The sequence below is a fragment of the Malaclemys terrapin genome, chromosome 1 (genome assembly GCF_027887155.1).
Source record: "Malaclemys terrapin pileata isolate rMalTer1 chromosome 1, rMalTer1.hap1, whole genome shotgun sequence".
Lineage (NCBI taxonomy): Eukaryota > Metazoa > Chordata > Testudines > Emydidae > Malaclemys > Malaclemys terrapin.
The window spans coordinates 5,759,510-5,779,285 of NC_071505.1; the positions used below are offsets into that span (position 1 = coordinate 5,759,510).

At 48.8% G+C, this 19,776-nt stretch overlaps 2 protein-coding genes across 3 annotated transcripts in view; one reads left to right on the forward strand and one right to left on the reverse strand.

Moving 5' to 3' along the window:
* Window positions 1–5,473, forward strand: part of KLHDC10 (kelch domain containing 10) — a 31,668-nt gene extending 26,195 nt beyond the window's left edge. For both annotated transcript variants that reach the window (XM_054015041.1, XM_054014975.1), the window contains 3 exons: window positions 641–688; window positions 2,597–2,736; window positions 4,953–5,473. In XM_054015041.1, the coding sequence (XP_053871016.1) occupies window positions 641–688; window positions 2,597–2,736; window positions 4,953–5,162 (398 nt within the window). In that variant the 3' untranslated portion in view covers window positions 5,163–5,473. The remainder of the gene's footprint in view (window positions 1–640; window positions 689–2,596; window positions 2,737–4,952) is intronic.
* Window positions 5,474–16,112: 10,639 nt separating this feature from the next.
* LOC128830332 (uncharacterized) overlaps window positions 16,113–19,776 on the reverse strand; it is a 39,755-nt gene continuing 36,091 nt past the window's right edge. The window contains exons 17-20 of the mRNA XM_054016152.1: window positions 19,486–19,580; window positions 18,372–18,450; window positions 17,507–17,615; window positions 16,113–16,819 (exon numbers count right to left, since the gene is read on the reverse strand). Of these exons, the coding sequence (XP_053872127.1) occupies window positions 16,746–16,819; window positions 17,507–17,615; window positions 18,372–18,450; window positions 19,486–19,580 (357 nt within the window). The 3' untranslated portion in view covers window positions 16,113–16,745. The remainder of the gene's footprint in view (window positions 16,820–17,506; window positions 17,616–18,371; window positions 18,451–19,485; window positions 19,581–19,776) is intronic.

A 19,776-nucleotide genomic window follows, 5' to 3' on the forward strand; every position in this document is an offset into this window, starting at 1 on the left:
AAGATTGCCTCCTAGTAGCAGATGGCACTCAGAAGTTCAAAGCCTTTTGTAACGCTGCCGTGTACGAACAGGCCTGCTGTACCTAACTCCACTCACGTCCTTACTCCAGCAGCTGGAACGAAGCGTTCTGAAGTCTTTTTAGCAGTTTTAACCTTGTCGTAAACTGGTAGAGTTGTAGTGGGCAACCCATCCCCAGAGCCAGAGCGGCTTGTCATTTTCCCCACTCCTCCCAGAAAAAGCATCCCCCCAACTTCTGGAGTCTCCCGGCCCCTTTAGCAGTAGGGATGATCCTAGCTTACAGATCCCTGACTCCTGTCATCCAGAGATTACAGCTGGAGGTGGGGTTCTGTGAGATCTTCTCCCCTGCTCCTGGAAAGTGGATTAGACTCACATTAACCACGTTGGCCCTTGTGGGGGAGGGAGAGTAGCTACTGCTGAAACCTGAAAAGTGGAGAATTTGGAAATTATGAACGTGGCAGCCATGTGGTGGGCATTTTAAAAGAAGGGAGGGGAATCGATTTTTTTTTTTTTTTCTCTCCCAAGTGAAGGAACTGGCTTATATCTGTATGACCCAGTGCTGAGCTGTTCCGTGGCATTTAGATTTCTCAGTTTGATATTCATGACCATGCTCTCTTTGCAGGTTTCCCAGCAGCCAGAAGATGCCACAGTTGTGTACAAATAAAAAATGGTAAGAATAGAAATTGATCTGTTCCCATGCCTCGTGTACACTTAGAGAACTTGCCCCAGCAGTGGTAAGAAATGGGATGGCCTGGTCTCTGTAATATGGGAAATGCTGTCTCAGATCCTACAGGAGACCCAAAGAAAAGCAACATTCAGATCTGTGTGTGTGTGTAATAAAGGGCCCAATTCAGCAAGGTATCTACCATCTTCTGTGGGGTTGAGGACACAGCACCTCGTGGGATCAGCACCAGAGACTACAGTTTATCAAAAACCTTAACTTTCAGTGTCAGTGAAGTGCCACCAGCAGGAGGCGATACTACACATAGTAACTAAACTCTCTTGTGAACATCTTATGCTCAGTGGAGCCAGTTGGATGCAGCTTAAGGAGTGTCTCTTACTACTTCTGGTCATTTAATTTCTGGAAAAGAACATACTTCATTTATTAGGAATATGATTCTGAAGAATCCAGAGCTATAGTGCAGCATATAAACTACTATCTTAGGCCTGGCCTACACTGGAGGCGGGGGATCGATCTAAGTTATGCAACTTCAGCTATGTGAATAATGTAGCTGAAGTCGACATACTTAGATCGACTTACCGCGGTGTCTTCACTGCGGTGAGTTGACTGCTGCTGTTCCCCCGTCAACTCCGCTTGTGCCTATCCCGGAGTACAGGAGTCAATGGGAGAGCGCTCAGGGATCGATTTATCGTGTCTAGACTAGACACGATAAATTAACCCCCACTGGATCGATCACTGCCCGCGGATCCAGCAGGTAGTGTAGACGTATCCTTCGGTGGTGATTCGTCTTTGACTGTATTACAGCCTCGATATAGAGCAACACATACGGTAGCCTTGAATATATACAGCACTTTACAACATAGCCGATAACATGATCCACGCTTACAAATGAGTCCTGCCTCCCATCTGTCATTAACCTCTCTGCCCCAGAGTCAGAACTTTGAAATGGAATCCTTTAGTGGTAGAATCATTTGGGGGCTTATTGGGCACAGGGGCCTTTTCATGAAATCTGTGTGCGGTGAACAGATTAGATTAGATTAACAAATGAGAGGCCATTTTATAAGCTTGCAAAGAAAACTCATAGAGCTTTCTTGGCTTGTGGTGGTGGAGGTTTCTGTTCTCTTCTCCCAACGCTCTCCAGGTGATCTCGCTACAAATCTTACTTGGCTCCATTGCGGAGTTTGCAAGGTAGCCTTGGTGGGGGCGGAGGGCAAGCATATGAGATCCATACTCATTCACTCCGTGATGAGCGTTGGCCTACAGCCTGTGAATTGCCTCTGACAATGTTTAGATCCTTTCTGTAGCCCCAGCAGTCCATGTAACGCTTCTGCACTCCTAGTTCGGCAGCCACACAAGCTGGTTAAGTAATGACTCCCGTGCAAATTCTGAAGAAATTAAAGTAAAAATAGTGACCTTCGACTTCCAAATCTTTCAACCGAGGTTTACGTGTTAAAAGAAATGGGAGCCAAATCAAACCACACAAATAACCTAGTCTCAGATTGATTAAGCCTTTTTTTTTAAAGCAGCAACCCTTGAGCATGGGTGCTGCCCTCACTTTGCAGGCAGGGGTGATTCTATCTTGTACCTCACCACGTAAGCAACTGCTGTACTTGCCGTCTGGCTGTTGGGGACACACGTGGGCTGGGAGGTGGTATGTGGATAAGTGAATGGGAGGGGAGGTGTCCACATTGATCTGTTAGCTCTGGTCTCTACTGGGATTGTTCTGAGAAGCTCTTTATTGCTCACATTGATTTGTAAAGTGGACGTTCTTTCTAGAGGACCAGTTGCTGATTTCAGTTAGTGTGTGTACTGTAACTCTTAAATGAATTGGCCATGGCCGATCATCATGCTAGATTGGTCTCTAAGCATTGTGTGGTTGTTGTCCCTCTTCTATAGATGTGTTTGTCTGTGGGGGATATAACGGAGAAGTGATATTGGGAGACGTCTGGAAGCTGAGTCTTCAAACTTTCCAGTGGGTGAAACTCCCAGCTGTCATGCCTGAACCAGTTTATTTTCACTGTGCTGCTGTCACACCGGTAAGTGGCTGTAGTCTCTCTCTCCCCTATGGCCTTGTTAGATATAACTTAATTCATGCACTTACCTATTCGGACACTTTTGTGTGGGTCTGGAATATAGATTCCAAGGCGAGAAGGGACCATCGTGATCATCTCGTCTGACTTCCTGTGTAACGCAGGCCAGAGAACTTTCCTGCTAAAATTCCTAGAGCAGAGCTTTTAGAAAAATATCCCGTTTCAATTTAAAAATAGCCAGGGATGGAGAATCCACCACAACCCCTGGTAAATTGTCCCAATGGTTAGTTACCCTACTGTTAAAAACGTACACCTTTATTTCCACTCTGAGTTTGTCTAGCTTCATCTTCCAGCCATTAGCTCATGTTATGCCTTTCTCCGCTGGATTGAAGAGCCCGCTATCAAATATACGTTTCCCATATAGGTACTTCTAGATTGCAATCCAGTCAGTCCGCAGCCAGGCTCTGGCATTGACAGGATTCTAGCTTTACAATGCATGGCATGGAGCCATTGGCATCAGTAAAGAGGAACATAGTTAGAGGCTTAAACAAAATCCAGCATACAGGGGAGACTAAGGCCAGAGTTGAGTTCTTCCCTTTTGAACAGGAATTCCCTGTCGTTCTGACCGTATACCCAGCGGGGTGGTCTCTGGCTGCCACGGCACACAGCATGCGGTGCTTCCAGAAAGCAGCGATGCTGTTCTAGTCTTCAAACTGCATTAGCCCAAAGTAATGATTCTTCTCTGAACATCAATCGCCTCGTCTAGAAAAACCAACCCACTGCTGTGGGCTTGCCCCACTGAGGGACTGCAGGGAGTTGAAGGCAAGCAGGTGTATAAGTGTCTTGAGGGGCCATTCACGGCGTTAAGTAGGCAAGCATCAGAACGCAACCTCCAAACCTGTTGGGCAATCCAGGAATTAGAAATCCTGGATCAGCTGTAGGATCCATTCCTAACGAGCTATTGCACAAGGATGATTTGGAATCCTTTAAATGACTCACTGTGACCAGGGATTTGGAGCAATCAAATTTTTGAATTGCTCTGCTCCGGCTCCGCTCCAGCTCCAGGCAAAAACCTACTGGTCCGCGCTCCAGCTCTGGGCTCTGCTCCAAAGCCCTGACTGTGACACAGTCTTAAAGGGACACTCTCGGGACTTCTGGTGATATTAATACATGTTATTGTATTTGTGAGATTCTCTTACAGGCTTTACCTTTCTAGCTTGTCTCTCTCACCAATAGAGGTTGGTCCAATAAAAGATAGTACCTCACCCACCTTGTCTCTCTAAGCTTTACCTTTGTCCTGGTCATTCATCCCTTAGGGTACGTCTACGCTTTCCTCCAGGTCCAGTGGCAGGCAATCAATGTTCTGGGATCGATTTATCGCGTCTGGTCTAGACGCGATATATCGATCCCGGATCGATCCGTCAACGCCAGTACTCCGCTCGGCGAGAGGAGTACGTGGCATCGACGGGGGAGCCTCCCTGCCGCGTCTGGACCCGCGGTAAGTTCGGACTAAGGTACTTCGAATTCAGCTACGTTAATAACGTAGCTGAATTTGCGTACCTTACCCCGAAGTGGGGGGGTTAGTGTGGACCAGGCCTTAGACATAAATCTGAGTGACTTTAGTGGGACATTTGGGAATAATGGTTGCAGGAATAGGCTCCCCTATACGTAATCTGACAAGCTGTCTCTTCTAATGGTCCTCAAAATTACATCGCTTTTCTAGATCAGCAACATTGGTGTCCGTCCCATCCCTGGAACAGGGTAGAAGTTGTGCTCTCTCTGCTGGCTCATCAGTAGCACAGCACATTATAACTTTCCTTGAAATCTGAATGACTCCTTGGTTCTAAAGACCAAATAGAAATGTAGGGCTGGAGCAGCCCGCAAGAGGTCAACTAGCCCATCCCCTCACACTGAGGCAGGACCAGCTATGCCTAGACCATCCCTGACAGGTGTTGGTCCAACCTGTTCTTAAAAACCTCCAATGACGGGGATCCCATAACCTCCAGTGCTTAACTAACCTGATAGTTGACAAGCTTTTCCTAAATCTCCCTTGCTGCAGAGTAAGCCCATTGCTGCTTGTCCAAATGCTTGGTTCTCTCCAGATGAGGATGGCAGGGTTCTTCTGAGAAGCACATGAGCTTCAGAAGTGTAGCCCGACACGTGGTGAGCTTAGTTCTGTGTGTGAACATGAGTAACTTCCCTCTTGTCCTGTTTCCACCCAGGCTGGCTGCATGTACGTCCACGGAGGGGTGGTCAACATCCACGAAAACAAACGGACTGGCTCCTTGTTTAAGATGTGGCTAGTAGTCCCCAGCCTCCTGGAACTGTCATGGGAGAAGCTGTTGGGATTCTTCCCTCATCTAGCAACTCTTTCCAGATCGCAGCTTTTGCACCTTGGCCTCACACAGGGACTCATTGAGCGATTGAAATGAGAGCTCTTCGCTGTTCTCACTCTGCCCTAGAAACACTAAAGAGACCCCCCTCCCCCCCCCGCCCGTTATGGATGCCGCTGCTAAGGAGACGGGAGGACCCTGCTCTCAGCGCCTTACTCAGCAAATACATCGGATGCCTTTCTGTGAATGTTCATTTGGCGTTTATGGAAATTAGCTTTTTATTTATGGATCTCTCTAAATACATCGGGAACGAAGATGCTGTTCAGAACTCGTTCAGAACGTCCAGCCACCAGCCTGCTGTTAGCACATGTGTGTAGCCTAATAAATGCGGGGAAGGGGCTTAGAAATTGTCACCGCTTCTGCTTACACATGGTGTTTAACTGATTGTTTCTAAAGATGCATTTACCTGAGTAGGAGCCGCTGATGGCAGCAATTCGACCACATGCTGAACGAACAGTCCAATTCCCCTTTGCTCACAGCAGCATCCGTCCTCTGAATGCCCAAACTGGCTCTGCCGCTGTATAGCATTCACTGCCTGAAGACTTGCATGTGTGTTGTGGGCATGTGATCATCGTCTGTGAGTTCTGGGAGATGGCTGGCACGTGGGAGCAGCAAACAAAGATGGCGGCGCAGGGTGTAGTGGTTTGAAGCAACAGTGTAATTGTTCCTCACCTTTTCATATTGAAACGTCTGCCTGGAAGGGTGGTTAAAAATCGCCGCTTACGGACTACTGTGTAGTTTTCTCTAAACAGGTGGTGGGAAGGGGCAGTGTGTTCTGCTGAATCTTCCCATGTTGCACTCTGAAAAAGCTAACCGAGGAAACTTACTACATCGATTTTAAAGCTGTCTTTATCCTTAAGTATGTCATGCCCTCTGTATTCAGGGGCTAGTCCATCTGTGCCAACTCAACATTAGTTACCTAAGCATAACTTGGTAGCCTGTTTGGTTTTTTTTCTCTCCGGCATTGGAATTTTCTCTGAGCTGCCTGTCCAATGCTTTGTTTTATTCCTTTTGTGTGGGGCTTTTTTTTTTTTAACTTCTGTTGTTTTAGAAACGTGGGGAGAGGAATAGCTTGTCTCTTGCATTGCTGTGAATGCGGTTCGCCTTTCTACAAAAGCGGGAAAGGAAGACAGGTCAATTTCCTGGGCGGCTTTCTCTTCGTGCTCCGTGTGACTGTGAACCCAGCTCTAGAGCATGTACATAACTGGCCATCAAATGTGGAGCAGCTGAACGAGGCTGAGGCATTGGGTTTGAACAAAACAATTGTATTTCCAAGACCATTTTTGTTAAGTGCCTTTTTTAGTAGTTTTTCCAAATGACTCTTCCCCCTCCAATGTCTAAAGCCAATTGTAGAGGTTCTGCTTTTCTTTTAAGAGGCTGCGGTAGTTAAATAAATCCCAACAGCAAACCCCGCAGGATGGATCTGAAGGCTGATGAGTCTCTGTAGCTACTGTTGCACTCCCAGCTCCACTGCTCAGTAACTACCTAACATCTGTTGCATTGTAAAGTTCCTAAGTTTCCTTTGCTGGTTCCCTTGCCCCGTCATTTTGGGTCAGTGTTTTACCATAATTTAGCTTCTTCCTTTCATGGGCTCAGCGAAATAAGGGACGTGGTAGCTTTTCAAATGTAAACGTCTTTCAGTGCCTTGTAATTCAAACCCTGTTTGTTTGCTCTGTGCTTTTAATGCTGTTAACCATGCTGTATGTCCGCCCCCTTTAGTGCAGTTTATCAGGATTCTATCAGCTGCAAGGAGAAGCTAGATGTCTTCTGAGCCTGCAGGATGGCTGATAATATCCATGCAGAGACCTGCTTAAGACCCCCTATGTGGTTTCTCCTTATACCCAGGTCGGATGCTGCTAGCGGCACTTGATGGCCAGCATGTTGGCCTCACGGTCTCCCAGATTTGTTCTAGTCTCATCAGTCTTCAGAGGAGGATCCCCATGGGCAGAATGTGTTCGTCCAGGGCATGCAACGGTGTTTCACTTCACTTTGTCCTCTCTCCGGGTACCAGTCTGAGCGACAGCAGCTGACGCTTCCACCCACTGGCATTGCTGCACGCTGCTGTCTGAACTGAGAGCTCCTGATGGAGCTGGATGTCAGGGACCAATAGCCAGATAATCTCATCGGTATCTAGCTGTACAGGTTCTGTGTGCAGGTGGCTGTTTTGTAGTAATGTTGCCTAAGATGTCGAGCTGGTGAGCCCTCAGTTCCTGAGCTCCCAGTCCCTTTTCAGTGACCGAGGCTGCCCTGTGTGAGAGAGCTCACAAAGACGTTTGAAGCTCTTCTCCTAACCCCACTTCCAGAAAGCTCTCTGGAGGCCTGACTCAATGCTTCCGTTCAGCTTCCATCCACTTGAGACTTTCCCTTTGGCCTTATTCTGGTGGCTCTCGTCTTCTCTTGCAAAGATCTCACGTCTACACCAAGCCTTAGGGTCTCCCGTTTGACCAAGAGCATCGTGTTCGAGTGGCTACGTAGCACAAGTGCTGGCTCCTTCTTCCCCAGTGCTTCTTCGCCTGAGCGCTCTTCCACTCCTCCAGCAATTCCAGAGGCAGCGTGAAGAGGGATGTAGTGGATCTATATACACGCACACTCCTGCTCTAGTTGCTCTTGTCAGCTGCTTTACGTTGGCCTTCCTAAGAATGTTTGTGACGTGCCTTGCCGATGCCGTTACTGACTTAAAGCGGCACTGGAAGCAACGCAAATCTACCCCTGCCTCTTGCAGTCGTTGTAATCTACTTTCACTACTGCAGCTTCTTACTTTTACCGCAGATCTCGAAGCGCAATACGGTCAATGCGACCAGATGGCGTGTGGTATGTAGCGTTTTGGTGAAGCTAAGACGTAGGTCCCTACTGCACTTTGAAACTTGGGGTCATGTTCACTTACCTTTTCTACACTAGCTCCCAGGGCTACAGCTGAGGACCCTCCTCTCCCAGTGACTTCCGTGGGAGTTGGCTCATGCTAAGAACATCAAGGATTGAGCCCATATCCTCCTCTCCATCGCAGACTGATAGTCTGATCTGTTACTACTTTGATGGTCTCCTGCATCTCCTTCCGCTTCCTCAAAATAAAATGAAGCAACAGTGATTCTCCACTTGAGAACAGTAGTCTCATCTGAGTTGCTGAAATCGGAGAACTGTATCCTTTATTAGCACTGTACTTTCCAGTGAGCTCTGAAATGTGACTGGAAACCCACCCTGCAATACTGGGTATTTCTAACCATAAAACTAGTGCTTGTATGTGAAGGGACAGGGTTAAGAAGAGTCATTTAATCTGCTGAATAAGAGGACTTGAAGTACTGCAAAACTAGCTGCATACTGCAGAGAAACATTTTTCCCGCATAGTAAAATAATTGTGGTTGAAACACTTTTATATCAAATGGTTTCAGCTCCATTTTCCTCTCCCTCCTGTTGCTGCTAACTTCCTTTGCTTGGTCCTGCTGCTTGTCAGGAGAAAACCTCCTTTCCTGTAACCGTCAACAGAACAGGATCTCTTCCCAAATTCCAAGCCTCGTTTGCCGCCTTGATGGGTGACCTGTTTGGAGCAGTTTTGTGTAGTGTCTTAAGCGTTTAAAAGCGAACAGCAAAGCTTTACCAACCAACCGAGTCTGTAAAGCGGGCCTGCGCAGGCTTAAATAGAGACCTTGTGTTTTATAATCACAGTTCAGTAATTCTTGCCTGGCATTTCCACTGTCCAGGGTTCGGTTCCCCTGTGGTAATTGACAGCTTCACTGTGCTGCCTGAAACAGGTGACCCTGTTTTGGGACAAACAGACTCTTGAACTCTTGCCACCTCCCGATGACTGTTTTGCTTTTTCGACTGTGCCTCTTTAAAGACTTGCCGTTCCCCTGTGAGCTCCTGCTTGTTTTCAGCTTTTCTGGTTTATCTGGAGGATTGGAGTAATAAAAGCCATCATTGTCTCTAAGCAATATGAACTTCGTCACATTAGAAAACAGCCTGGTACCAAACGCTGTGAACAGCTGGAGCAGGGCCTGTTGGGGGGGGGGGGGGGGGGGAGTTCTACGGAGCCTGATAAAGAGTTAGTGGCATTGTACACGGGGAGGATACGTTCCATATCTCCGTGAAGGACCGATTCCAAGCACTGCTCTTGCTCTTCCTTCCCAGGGAGGTGGGACAGTTTCCTAGTTTGCTTTGTTTCAGGAGAGAAGTATCGCTGCTAGGCCAGCGGAGGCAGATAGACTGGCTAATTCAGTCTCCGGTAAACGCCAGTTGGTTGGTGCTGTTTCTACATGTTAGGAGCAAATAACCCCCAACTCCTGGGCTTTGCCATTGCTTAAAGAACCAGGGTTGTAAGCGTTGCAGCCTATTTCTTCCCCCACCCCCCTCAAGTGATGCAGAGTTCCCCCAGCTAACGGTTTGAGTGTGGATTGGGACTCAGCACCTCTGAAGCAAGCCTCTGATGTATAAAACAGGTCCAGTGTTGAAGTCCTTACTTGGCTTTTCCTACGGGAAAAAGCCATGAGTAATGACCGCAGGGTTCGGTCTCCTGTGTAACTAAAATAACCCAAGTCCTAAGCATAGAGTGACCGTATGTCAAAGACTTTCTCAGAGCCGTGCTGTGACCATTACAGCTCCTCTGAATGGAGGTCTCCTGGGGAAATAACGAGAGATGCTGTCATGTCGATCTCTTTACATTCCAAGTGTGTTGCTTCAAATCCTGTAGGTGGTTCCCTTGGTGCCAGGCTGACTAGCAGTTACTGCTCTGCTCCAAGCAGACTCTGCCTCTACTTGCGTCTCTGGGCAGAAACAGTCGAGTAACAGAGCCCTGGAGAGTGCTGGGCCAACGTGCATTCAGCTCTGAGGGGATTGCTACACAACCCAACGCTCTTCTTTCCTGCACTGATATTCCAAGCCTAGAACAAGGCAGGATGCAGGAGCTGTTCTCCTCCTGCCCATGTTTACAACGCGTGCTGGCCATAGTGCTCTTGCTGTAAAATGTCTTGAGTTCTCATCACCCAACACGAACTCCATTGCATGCTCCCTCTCTCTGCTTCGATCCATTTATTGCCACTTTAACATGGGGACTGAGCCTCGTGGGTGAGGGGGGAAACTGTTAATGTGATTTTTTTAATCAAATCTGATGCTTTTTAATCCTCCACTGCATTGTCCCTGTCCCCCCTTTGATCAAAAGCCATCGGCAGCCAGTTCTAGACACTAGTAGACCCAAGGGCAATGTTCTCGTGCTATTCGGGAATGGATGCAGCGTCCAGTGTGAAGTTCCCCTAGCCGTAGGGGATGAACAGGGGGAAAGTCTGCTGTGTAAATGCAGTTTCTTTGTGGTGTTGAGGTGTGAACTATTGCCCTCTTTCCGGGGGGGGAGCGTTTGGCCAGCCTCTGTGTTTGCCTGACATTGTTGGTGCACCCCAGTCCTGTTCATGTGTTTAGTGTGGGAGTCTGCTATGCATGCAGTAATTGGTGGTCACTCCTTCTTTCCCCGTGCCAACATCCTGTGCTGTGAAGCTGTGCTGGGTTGGCGGGAGGCCGAAGGGCTGACCAAGAGATGTACTTGCCTGTATTTATGGACCTTGTCAGTGTTTTGCTTTTTTTTTTTTTTTTTTAAAGATCCAATAAAAAAAAACCTCTGTCCAAATCACATGCTTTGTCCCTTAGCCTCTCCTTTTCCTCTGGTGTTTGCCATTTGTGTTGGCTCTGTCTCTACCCTGGCCAAGTGTGCAGCGTTCAACTCGATCGCTTCACAGCAATGGACCCGTCGTTGCTGTGTTGAGGGAGATGGGGTAGATGCTAAACCCATTTCTTACTGAGGGATTTTACGTGCCCTATAGCACCTTTTTATCCAAGGATCTAAGCGCACAGCTCTTGAGAGTAGGGTTAAAGTGTGTTACTCAAGGACAGCTCTGAAAGCCGCTTCCTATATCCCAAAGTTTGGTTTCCTACTTTGGTTGAAAACCTAATATGAGACCCCCCCATTGCCTGTCCATAGTGGCCCCAACCCTCCTGGTATCACCCTTTTATTAAGTATGCTACTAGCATCCAGTACGGATTTAGGACAGAAGCTGGTGTTGCAAGATTAGAAATAATTCCGCATTGTTTAAAGTTGCTTCCAGTTTGAACCTTAGCAGTCTGAGTCCTGATGCTGTCTTGCTCCATCCCACTGTCTTGCATGCTAATATCTGCACCTGCTAATAAATATCCTTTAAAAAAAATCTTTCAGGGCTATTGCATTAATAGCACAGTCCCTGGCAACCAACCCTCTGAATGCGCCTGTGAGGTAGGTATTGTCCCTATGTGGCTGAGACGTAGCCTGTGTGAAAGCAGAATTGGGAGTGGAGGAGTCCTTGTCTTTAAATCCTTTAAGGCCTCACCCTTGCTGAGATCTAGAAGCTACCAGGGCAGAACTCAACTACTCTCTGGGAACGAATCAGTGGTTTGCAGTCAACCTGGAAGGGCATAAGGAGTGGGGTCTTGCAGGAATTGGTCCTGGGTCCGGTTCTCTTCAATATCTTCATCCATGAGTTAGACAATGGCACAGAGAATACGTGTATAAAGTTTGTGGACAATACCACGCTGGAAGGTTGCAAGTGCTCTGGACGACAGGATTAAAATTTAAAATGATCTGGACAAACTGGGGAAATGGTCTGAAGTAAATAGGATGCAATTCAATAAGGACAAATGCAAAGTCCTCCACTTAGGAAGGAACAATCCGTTGCCCACATACAAAAGCGGAAATGACTGCCTAGGAAGGACGACTGCAGGAAGGGATGTGGGGATCACAGGCTAAATGAGAGTCAACAGTGTAACGCTGGTGCAAAAAAAGCGAATCTCCTTCTGGGATGTATGAGCAGGATTGTTGTGAGCAAGACGAGAAGTAATTCTTCTGCTCTACACTGTGCTGATTAGGCCTCAACTGGAGCATTGTGTCCAGTTCTGGGCGCCGCATTTTGGGAACGATGTGGACAAATTGGAGGAAGTCCAGGGAAGAGCCACAAAAATGATCTAGAAAACATGACCTATGAAGGAATATTGAAAAAAATTGATTTTAGTCAGCAGAAGCAAAGAGGGGACATCCGTTTTCAAGTACATAAAAGGTTGTTACAAGGAGGAGGGAGAAAAAATGTTCTTAACCTCTAAGGCTAGGACAGGCAGCAGGGGGCTTAAATTCCAGCCAGGGAGGTTGAGGTTGGACATTAGGAAATTTTTCCTAACTGTCAGGTGCTTAAGCATAAGAATAACTTGCCTAGGGAGGTGGTGGAATCTTCATCACTGGAGATTTTTAAGAGCAGGTTAGACAAACCTGTCGGGGCTGGTCTAGAGCCTAGTCCTGCCATGAGTGCAGGGAACTGGACTAGATGCCCTTTTGAGGTCCCTTCCAGTCCTAGGATATTGCTTGTGTCACTGAAGCATATGCTTTAGTAGTCAATGCAGTTATCTTGTTTCCTGAGTCTCACCAACATTAAACTAGATCACCCTAGTTTTCCATGCATGTACTTGTGCATTAGTGCACATGCAGAAGTGCTGGCAAGGCTTGTGCACTATTCCATGGGTGTAGCCTGTGCTGGGCCACTGCACCCATGCAGCTCCCACGTGGAATGAAACTGCTGCAAGTCTGGTTCCACTCATGCAGGGAGCCCTACAGGGCCCTCCCCCAATACTGCTGCCCATGCTGCAGTGACAGTTCTCACCACTAGTGATCACCTGTCATGCAGAATTCACGCAAGCCTGACAGGTGCCTTGGTTCTTTAATCCCCCTGCCAGAGCAGCAATGGCAGAGACACCCTCTGAAGTGAGCTTTGGGTAAGCACTACAGGAGCAGGGAATCTGTTTGCAATAAAGCAAACTTAGTGCTGGAGGTTGTACTAGGGAAGTGCTGGCTCTAGCAGCTGGTAATGCCACTGAACTAGCCCCTGGCTCCCTCTCTAGGGGCTTTAACAAAAGGCCTCGGCCCATGAGAAAAGGAGACCTTGGGATGGAGAGGTGGTGTTGTGGCAGATGCTTTTTCTCTTAGAGAACAGAAGACTTGCTAACAGCTTTGGAAGAGTGAAGGCAAATCCTCTGTTGGTTTGTGGGTGGGAGACATTGACCTCTAGTGTTACCTTGCTCATTCACAGTCAAGCCTAGAACTCGAGTTAAGTAAAAGGCTAAATCCAGCCCCTGGTTGGTTTGTTTATTTAAGGCAACAGCTGAGAGGATGTGGAGTGATTTATAGCTGCTGGTCTGTACTTCCAGTTCACTCAAAGGGGCTAGAGCTCATAGCCCTGTAAGCCAGCCCTGCTTTGTCCCACAGCAGCCCATGGAAGGCTAGAGCCAGCCGTGTAACAGCAAATCCAAGCCATGTATCTTCAAAGAGTCTCTCTGTACTGAGCATGCTCGATCCTAGGGCAGCAGGGGGTGAACCGGACATTCCCTGCACTTGCTTCTGCCCCTGGCCCTAGGAACTGAAAGCGATTACTGTCTCTCCTGTGCTCAAGGCTGCCACACAACATGGAGGAGGCAGCAGCCTGCGGGGAGTAGGGGAAGGAAGAGAGCTAGTGGCACAAGCCTCCTGTAGTAATCAGATCATTCCTGTAGTAAGATGAGGCCCTGAAACAAACTCTTGTGTCAAAGGCCCAGTCTGAGGTCTGAAGCCTGAACCAAAGTACTTCCAGGCATTACTAAGCAAAAGCTGGGCTGTGAGCCAGAGGCAGGCCCCGCTCACAGAAGCTGGTGAGAAGAGGGTTGCTAGAAGCAGGTGCATCCACACATAAGTGCTAATAAGAGGAACTTGTGCCAAGATGACATCAGAACACTCTGCAGAGATAACAAGGAACAGGCAGGTGCATCTTAAAGACAAGGTCAAAAGGACAGTATGATGGATAGATCTGTTTGAAACATGATCAAAGGAGGAGACAGCACCCTAATGAGCCAAGAGGCTGTATCTCAATATGTCAGTAGGGATGAGTAATCTGTCCTGTAACTGTATAAAAGTATGTCCCGGAGTGCACATCTTTGTCTGGCCTAGGGGGCAGAGGATAGTCCCGCCACTGACTGAGCCAGTCCATTGCCAGGGGGCACAAATTCATAGTATGTCCTGTAGAGTCTATAGGAAACTATTACTGTGCTTCGTTTGACAATAAACCTGGCTTGGTTCCTTCGTACCTTACTAGAGTCTGTGGTCATTAGGGGTTCTCTCGGGATCTGCAGTATCAGCGATCTGCGCCGAGCCGGGGCAGCACACAGAGGGAACACGCACGCAGCCGACTTATCAGCATCGAACAAGAGCAGAGCACCACACCGGTAGCTACTGCCAACAACTCCTTATAGAACATCAACATCTCCACCTTCCTGTCAAACCAACATCCCCGGCTTGTGGCTGATCCAGAGGACATGAGCCTGCTCCTGTTACCAGCACTATTAGGGCAAGGGTGAGTAAGGGTGTGTTGTGCAGGTAAAGCCCTGTACAAACCCTGATGATCCGGGGGGGAGGAAAGGGGTCAATCTGATTTTTTCAGATGCTCCAGGGGAACCAATTGGGGAAATAAATCCTTTTAAAGGCGCAATTTGGGATGTAAAGTCAAGTACCCCAGAGAAGGAAGCTTTGGGTGCCCAGGCATTGAGTGTTCTGGGCTGGAGCCCGCTGCACTGGAGTAGTGTTTTGTCCTCATTCAGTGAGTGGGTCCAGGACTTATTTACCACCCGGCCTCAATACTGCACTGACTCATTTCCTTCCTCAGGGTGCTGTAGCACTCTGACCCCACGGGCCCTGCTTCCAACATTATCTTCACCTTATCCCAGGGAGGTGGCAGTAGCCACATGGTAAACCTAGCGACCGACACATGAAGGCCAAAGGGTCCATTAACTGCAGGCACCCTCCGGAGACACCAAGAGCCTGACGTTGCCGCATATTTAACCCAGGAGGGCTAAGTCCCAGCTTCATGTGCTCCGAGCGCTCAGGCTCTGTGGAAGTCTAGCCCCAGCTGCTGCTGTTCAGTTTCAGCGTCTAGCATCCTGCAACAGCGTTCCTCGAGAGGCAGGGATAGACGCTCCCTGCCCCAGGTCGATAGGCACAGTGGAAGTCTGGATGTGTCTGATTTGAAGCAAGCCAGGCTTGAGGTTGTGGCCCAGTTTTGAACTACAAGGGAGCAACTCGTGTCAAGCATGCTCTTCAAGCCGAAGAAAAGATACCCAAAGCTTAAGAACTACAGCAAGCGCTGGGTTATTTACCCCCCAGCCCACAGATTTAGTGCTAACGCAAGACAGCTCGGCCCAAGCGTTGCTGCTGCAGTTGGGGCACAGGCTAGACCCACCTTGCTAGAGCAGGGAGGGAAGGTTTAAGAAATGGCTTCTCACCGACAAGCTGAGTAGGGAGCAGCAGATTGGCCAATTGGCTCCAGCAGCAAAGTTTAACTAGGACTCACATGACAGAAGCATCTGTTCTAGCCCCTTCTGCCTTCGTCTGTACTAACAGAGGCAGAAGAGAGACTCCTAATAGAGGACAGTGGCCTTGAGTGATGGAGGGATATTTACTCCAAGGAAAGGGTCTCTTACCAGTTTGCTTCTGCAACCTCACATGGGTCATGCTACATGGAGAAACTGTGGGTATGTCTTCACTACCCACCGTATCGGTGCGTAGCAATCGATTTATCTGGGATCAATATATTGCATCTTAACGAGACGTGATATATCGATCCCCGAACGCGCTCACCGTCGACTCCGGAACTCCACCAGAGCGAGCGGCGGTAGTGCAGTTGACGGGGGAGCTGTGGCAGTCGATCCCGCACCGTGTGGACCCCAGGTAATTCAATCCAAGATACGCAACTTCAGCTAGGCGAATAGTCCAAGTATCTTGGATCGATTTCCTCCCCCCAGCGTAGACCAGCCCTGTGAACATCAGGCCTAAGAACCTGTATTGTCCCTGAGTAGGGTAGTGGCATGAAGAACCCAGATAGGTCAGTCAAATACAATTTCCCACATCCCTGCATGTGGCTGCCTGCAGAGACCCTTGTTTGCCCCTTTAGACACAGGACCAGACCAAGCTTGTACAAAACTGCTTTAATCAGTACAGTTGGGAAAAAACAGGGTTCATTTCAAGTTACAGCAAAAAAGCCACCTGTGTTATTTGTACAGGCCCGAGTTAGAGGTGGCCATGTCCATGACAAGCAGGTAGCATTCTATCCTGGGAGGACAGGAGACGGCTCTTTTCAGTCTGTTTCAAGACAGCGCCTTGGAGAGGGCACCACTTTCCCAGCAGCAGGAGAACAGTGCATCCTTCAGAGTCTAAAAGGAGGACTCTTCTGTTCCTCAAAAGAGTTTGTCAACAACAGATTTCCCTCTAGCCACAATCCCACACTGAGCTGCACTTTGGTACACAAGGAAGCTTTCTGGCATTAAGGCTTCTTCTTGGGTTAAGAAGGAGTGACCAGACTAGCAAAACACCCCCCTTTTCCAGTGCTTAGCAATTCCCAATTCAATCCCATCTTTTAAAACAGCTGTTGACGGAAAAACAAACTCCGGTGGCAGGTTCTTTAGCTTCATGCAACAAAATGGTTTTAGAGTAAAACCAGACCAGCCGAGTCCCTGAGAAACACTCAACATTTCTTAACAGAAGCTGCCCTGGGGTGGGGGGAGCCTTCTCCCAAGATGAGAACACAAGGTCCATGGAGTCAGGCCTCAGCAGCCAGCAGGGGAAGGAGCAAAGAAATACACAGCTAGGAGGATGAAGTAGACCATCACCAGCACTGTACCTGGGGGGAGTGAGAACCGCCATGGTTAGGAGCTAGAGGGCTGGAATCACACACAGACTCCGCAGTGAACAAGATTTGGGAAGGTGGGTTTTGCACTAGATGGAGTAGCTGCCAGTCTGCTCAGGGCAGAATCTGGAAGTTCACACTGGGACAAGTGCTCCTGGTGGTGAAACCACACTGCATCTCAAAGTTAAGGGACAGTTTAAGCCCACATTTGGGAGCCAGGTAACAGCAGGTCATGACAAAACCTTCTTTGGAGTGGCTTCCTGTGGGGATTGAGTCATCTACCAGTTAGAAGAATCCACTTTGCTCCTGGATTCTACCACTCCTGGGACAACAGATTTAAGTTCCAGTTACTGGGCTAGTTAGCTGCGGACACCCACCACCACATCATGAATGATCAGGTGGTCTAGAACTTCTAGTGGGGAGATTAACACGAATGAAAGGGCCTCTCTTGACTCTGCTCCCAGGGTGAGATTGCAGTTAAGACTTTTTAAGCTTAGAGCAAATCGGATATGGAGTCAGAGACAGACATGGGACACAGTGATACCCCTTCTACATTGCCAACCCCTGTCCCTGAAGGAGATTGCTCAGGAAGCGTGGAGATGTTTGTGAGCGGCTATGGGAGGAGTTGGATAGGATTAAAATTCTCACGGGAGGAGAAGACTGGCCCACATGGACGGTTACCTTGGAAGTAGTCACACTTGCCATCCATGAAGATGTAGTTCATGAGAACCACGCTGAACATGCTGGAGTAGACATGGAGGTCACTGAAGACCAGTATGAAACCTGTAGGCTGTGGAAAGGTAGAGAGCAGCTTTTAAACCCTTGGAATGTCCGCCACGGTTACGCCCTGCAGGGACAGTTGCAGTGAATTCAGAAAACTTGTTCTGCCCATTTAGACAGTCCCAATTCCTTACCCAGAGACTCTTGAAAGACTGTTTTCCACCCACGGCTATACACGCCACCTGCCAGCGGTGTGGACAAACAAGCTATGCACATAGTACAAAAACCCTCACAGGAAGCTTCGTATTTTAAAGTCAATGATCAGGATAAAAAAATGTATTAACCTGCCATGTTCCCAATCCCTGTTGGACAGGGGGAAAAAGCCAGGTTTTCATCACTCTTGCTAATACGTGTGAACCAGAATCTCACCTGTCCCATCTGCTCCCCTTTAAAAAGCTAATGAGCATGTTCGAGACAGTGAGGGAGTTAATTTGACTGTGCAGTCAGCCCACTGCTTGGGACACTGGGGACTAGCGACTGGCTCTCCAAAAATAATCAGAGATGCTGGTGGGGGGGAACCACACCGTTCCTGCGCTAAGGCTGGCGTAGCTCAGTCTCACCATTTCTCCAGTACCTTTCGCCAACACTAGCACGATGTTCCTAGCTGAGTGACAGTCCCAGGCGTGCAACCGTCCCGAACCCGTGCAACCGTCCCGAACCCCTGCAACCAGGGGATCCTTCCTCCTGCCCCAAAGCCCCAGTGGCCACTAGCAGAGTGGAGAACCCAGTAGGAACCATGAAGTCTGGCTCCAGCTCCGTTACTTACGTAGAAGATTGTGAAGAGCACCAGGATGGGTATCTGCAGCATGCAGACCTGGACAGCAATACAGCTCCCAATCTCAATACTAGGGAGGAGGAGCAGAGACACCATCAATTAACCTGCCCTCGAGGCTTCTAACACAGCATTAGAGTTGTACCCCTCTCCAAGAGGAGGGGTTAGACCGCCCGCAGAGGCCCCCGGAACATCACCCAGTGCAGACACCTTAGTCCAAGAGTGACAGCACCCGGCATTTCACAGACTGGCTCTTCCAACACCAGAACAGCAAAGATTTTTTTGCTGAAGTGTGATCTTAAAGTAGCTCCTCGCAGAAGTGTTTAGAGCCCAGCGTGGAAGAGGAGGATCTGTTTCATTATATTGCACTCTGCCCGCTCCGGTCGCGGCCCAGCTTTCAGGAAGGGGCAGCGCTGTGTACCCTTGAGCGGTGCGGGAGGCGCATGTTAGATTTCAATAGGAAAAAATGATGTTTTGGGATCAGTTTCCAGCATGGGCTGCAGGCCAGGTAAATCCTGTCCCACGGACTCTACTAGGACACCTTCCCACCAAGGGACCAGTATGAGATGCAGTGCACCAAGAAATACCCAGCAGCACCTTTCAGGCTGGCCCTGCTTCGTGCATCTCCAATTGCTGGGAGGGGGAGATCTGGGATACTTCACCCTGGAGTTTGTAATGGGCCGTTTTAGACATTTAAGGCTCTAGGAAGACTGGACCCGCTCTGCTTAAATAACTTGAGACAAGGAGCTGATGGCTTTCCCCTAAATACCCTCCTGAGAAGCCAAGACTTTATTACAGCGAGCAGTGGAGAGCTACCGACACCTCCACATGGAAATCCACTGCTGGCCAACACTGGAGAGTCACTTGGTGCATCAGATTAAGTGGTCCCCACGGTCAACTCTGGAGAGGGGCAGCTCCTGGGTGAACTAGAGCACTAGGCACATGTCCCAACCTCTCAGATCATTAAAGGGAGTTTCCTGCTAGGGAACACGGTGACCAGTTCAGCATCTATCCATTTGCTCTATTTGAAGCCATGGGCTAGGACTAGCCTCTGGCAACTCACGCCAGCTACTGCAGAAGCCCTGCCAGGTTCAGGGGACTCACTCACCTCAAGCTTAGGTTGTTCTGCAGGGCAAACTGGATTCCATTGACTAGCTCAGGGAGCTCGGGCACCATAGCCAGCACGGTCACCCCAATGAAATACTGCCAAGGAGAGCAAGAGTGAGTCAGCACAGAGCTAGTGAACCCACAGCCACGCCAGGGCTGCTCTCTGTGGAGCAGTGAGCTCCCGTTACCTGTAGCTATCCCTCACCCATCCCTTCCTACAGAGACCGATTTCACAGCCTTTCAGAACATGAGCTCCTTGGGGGAGTCGCTATCCTAGAGTGGGCATAGAGCC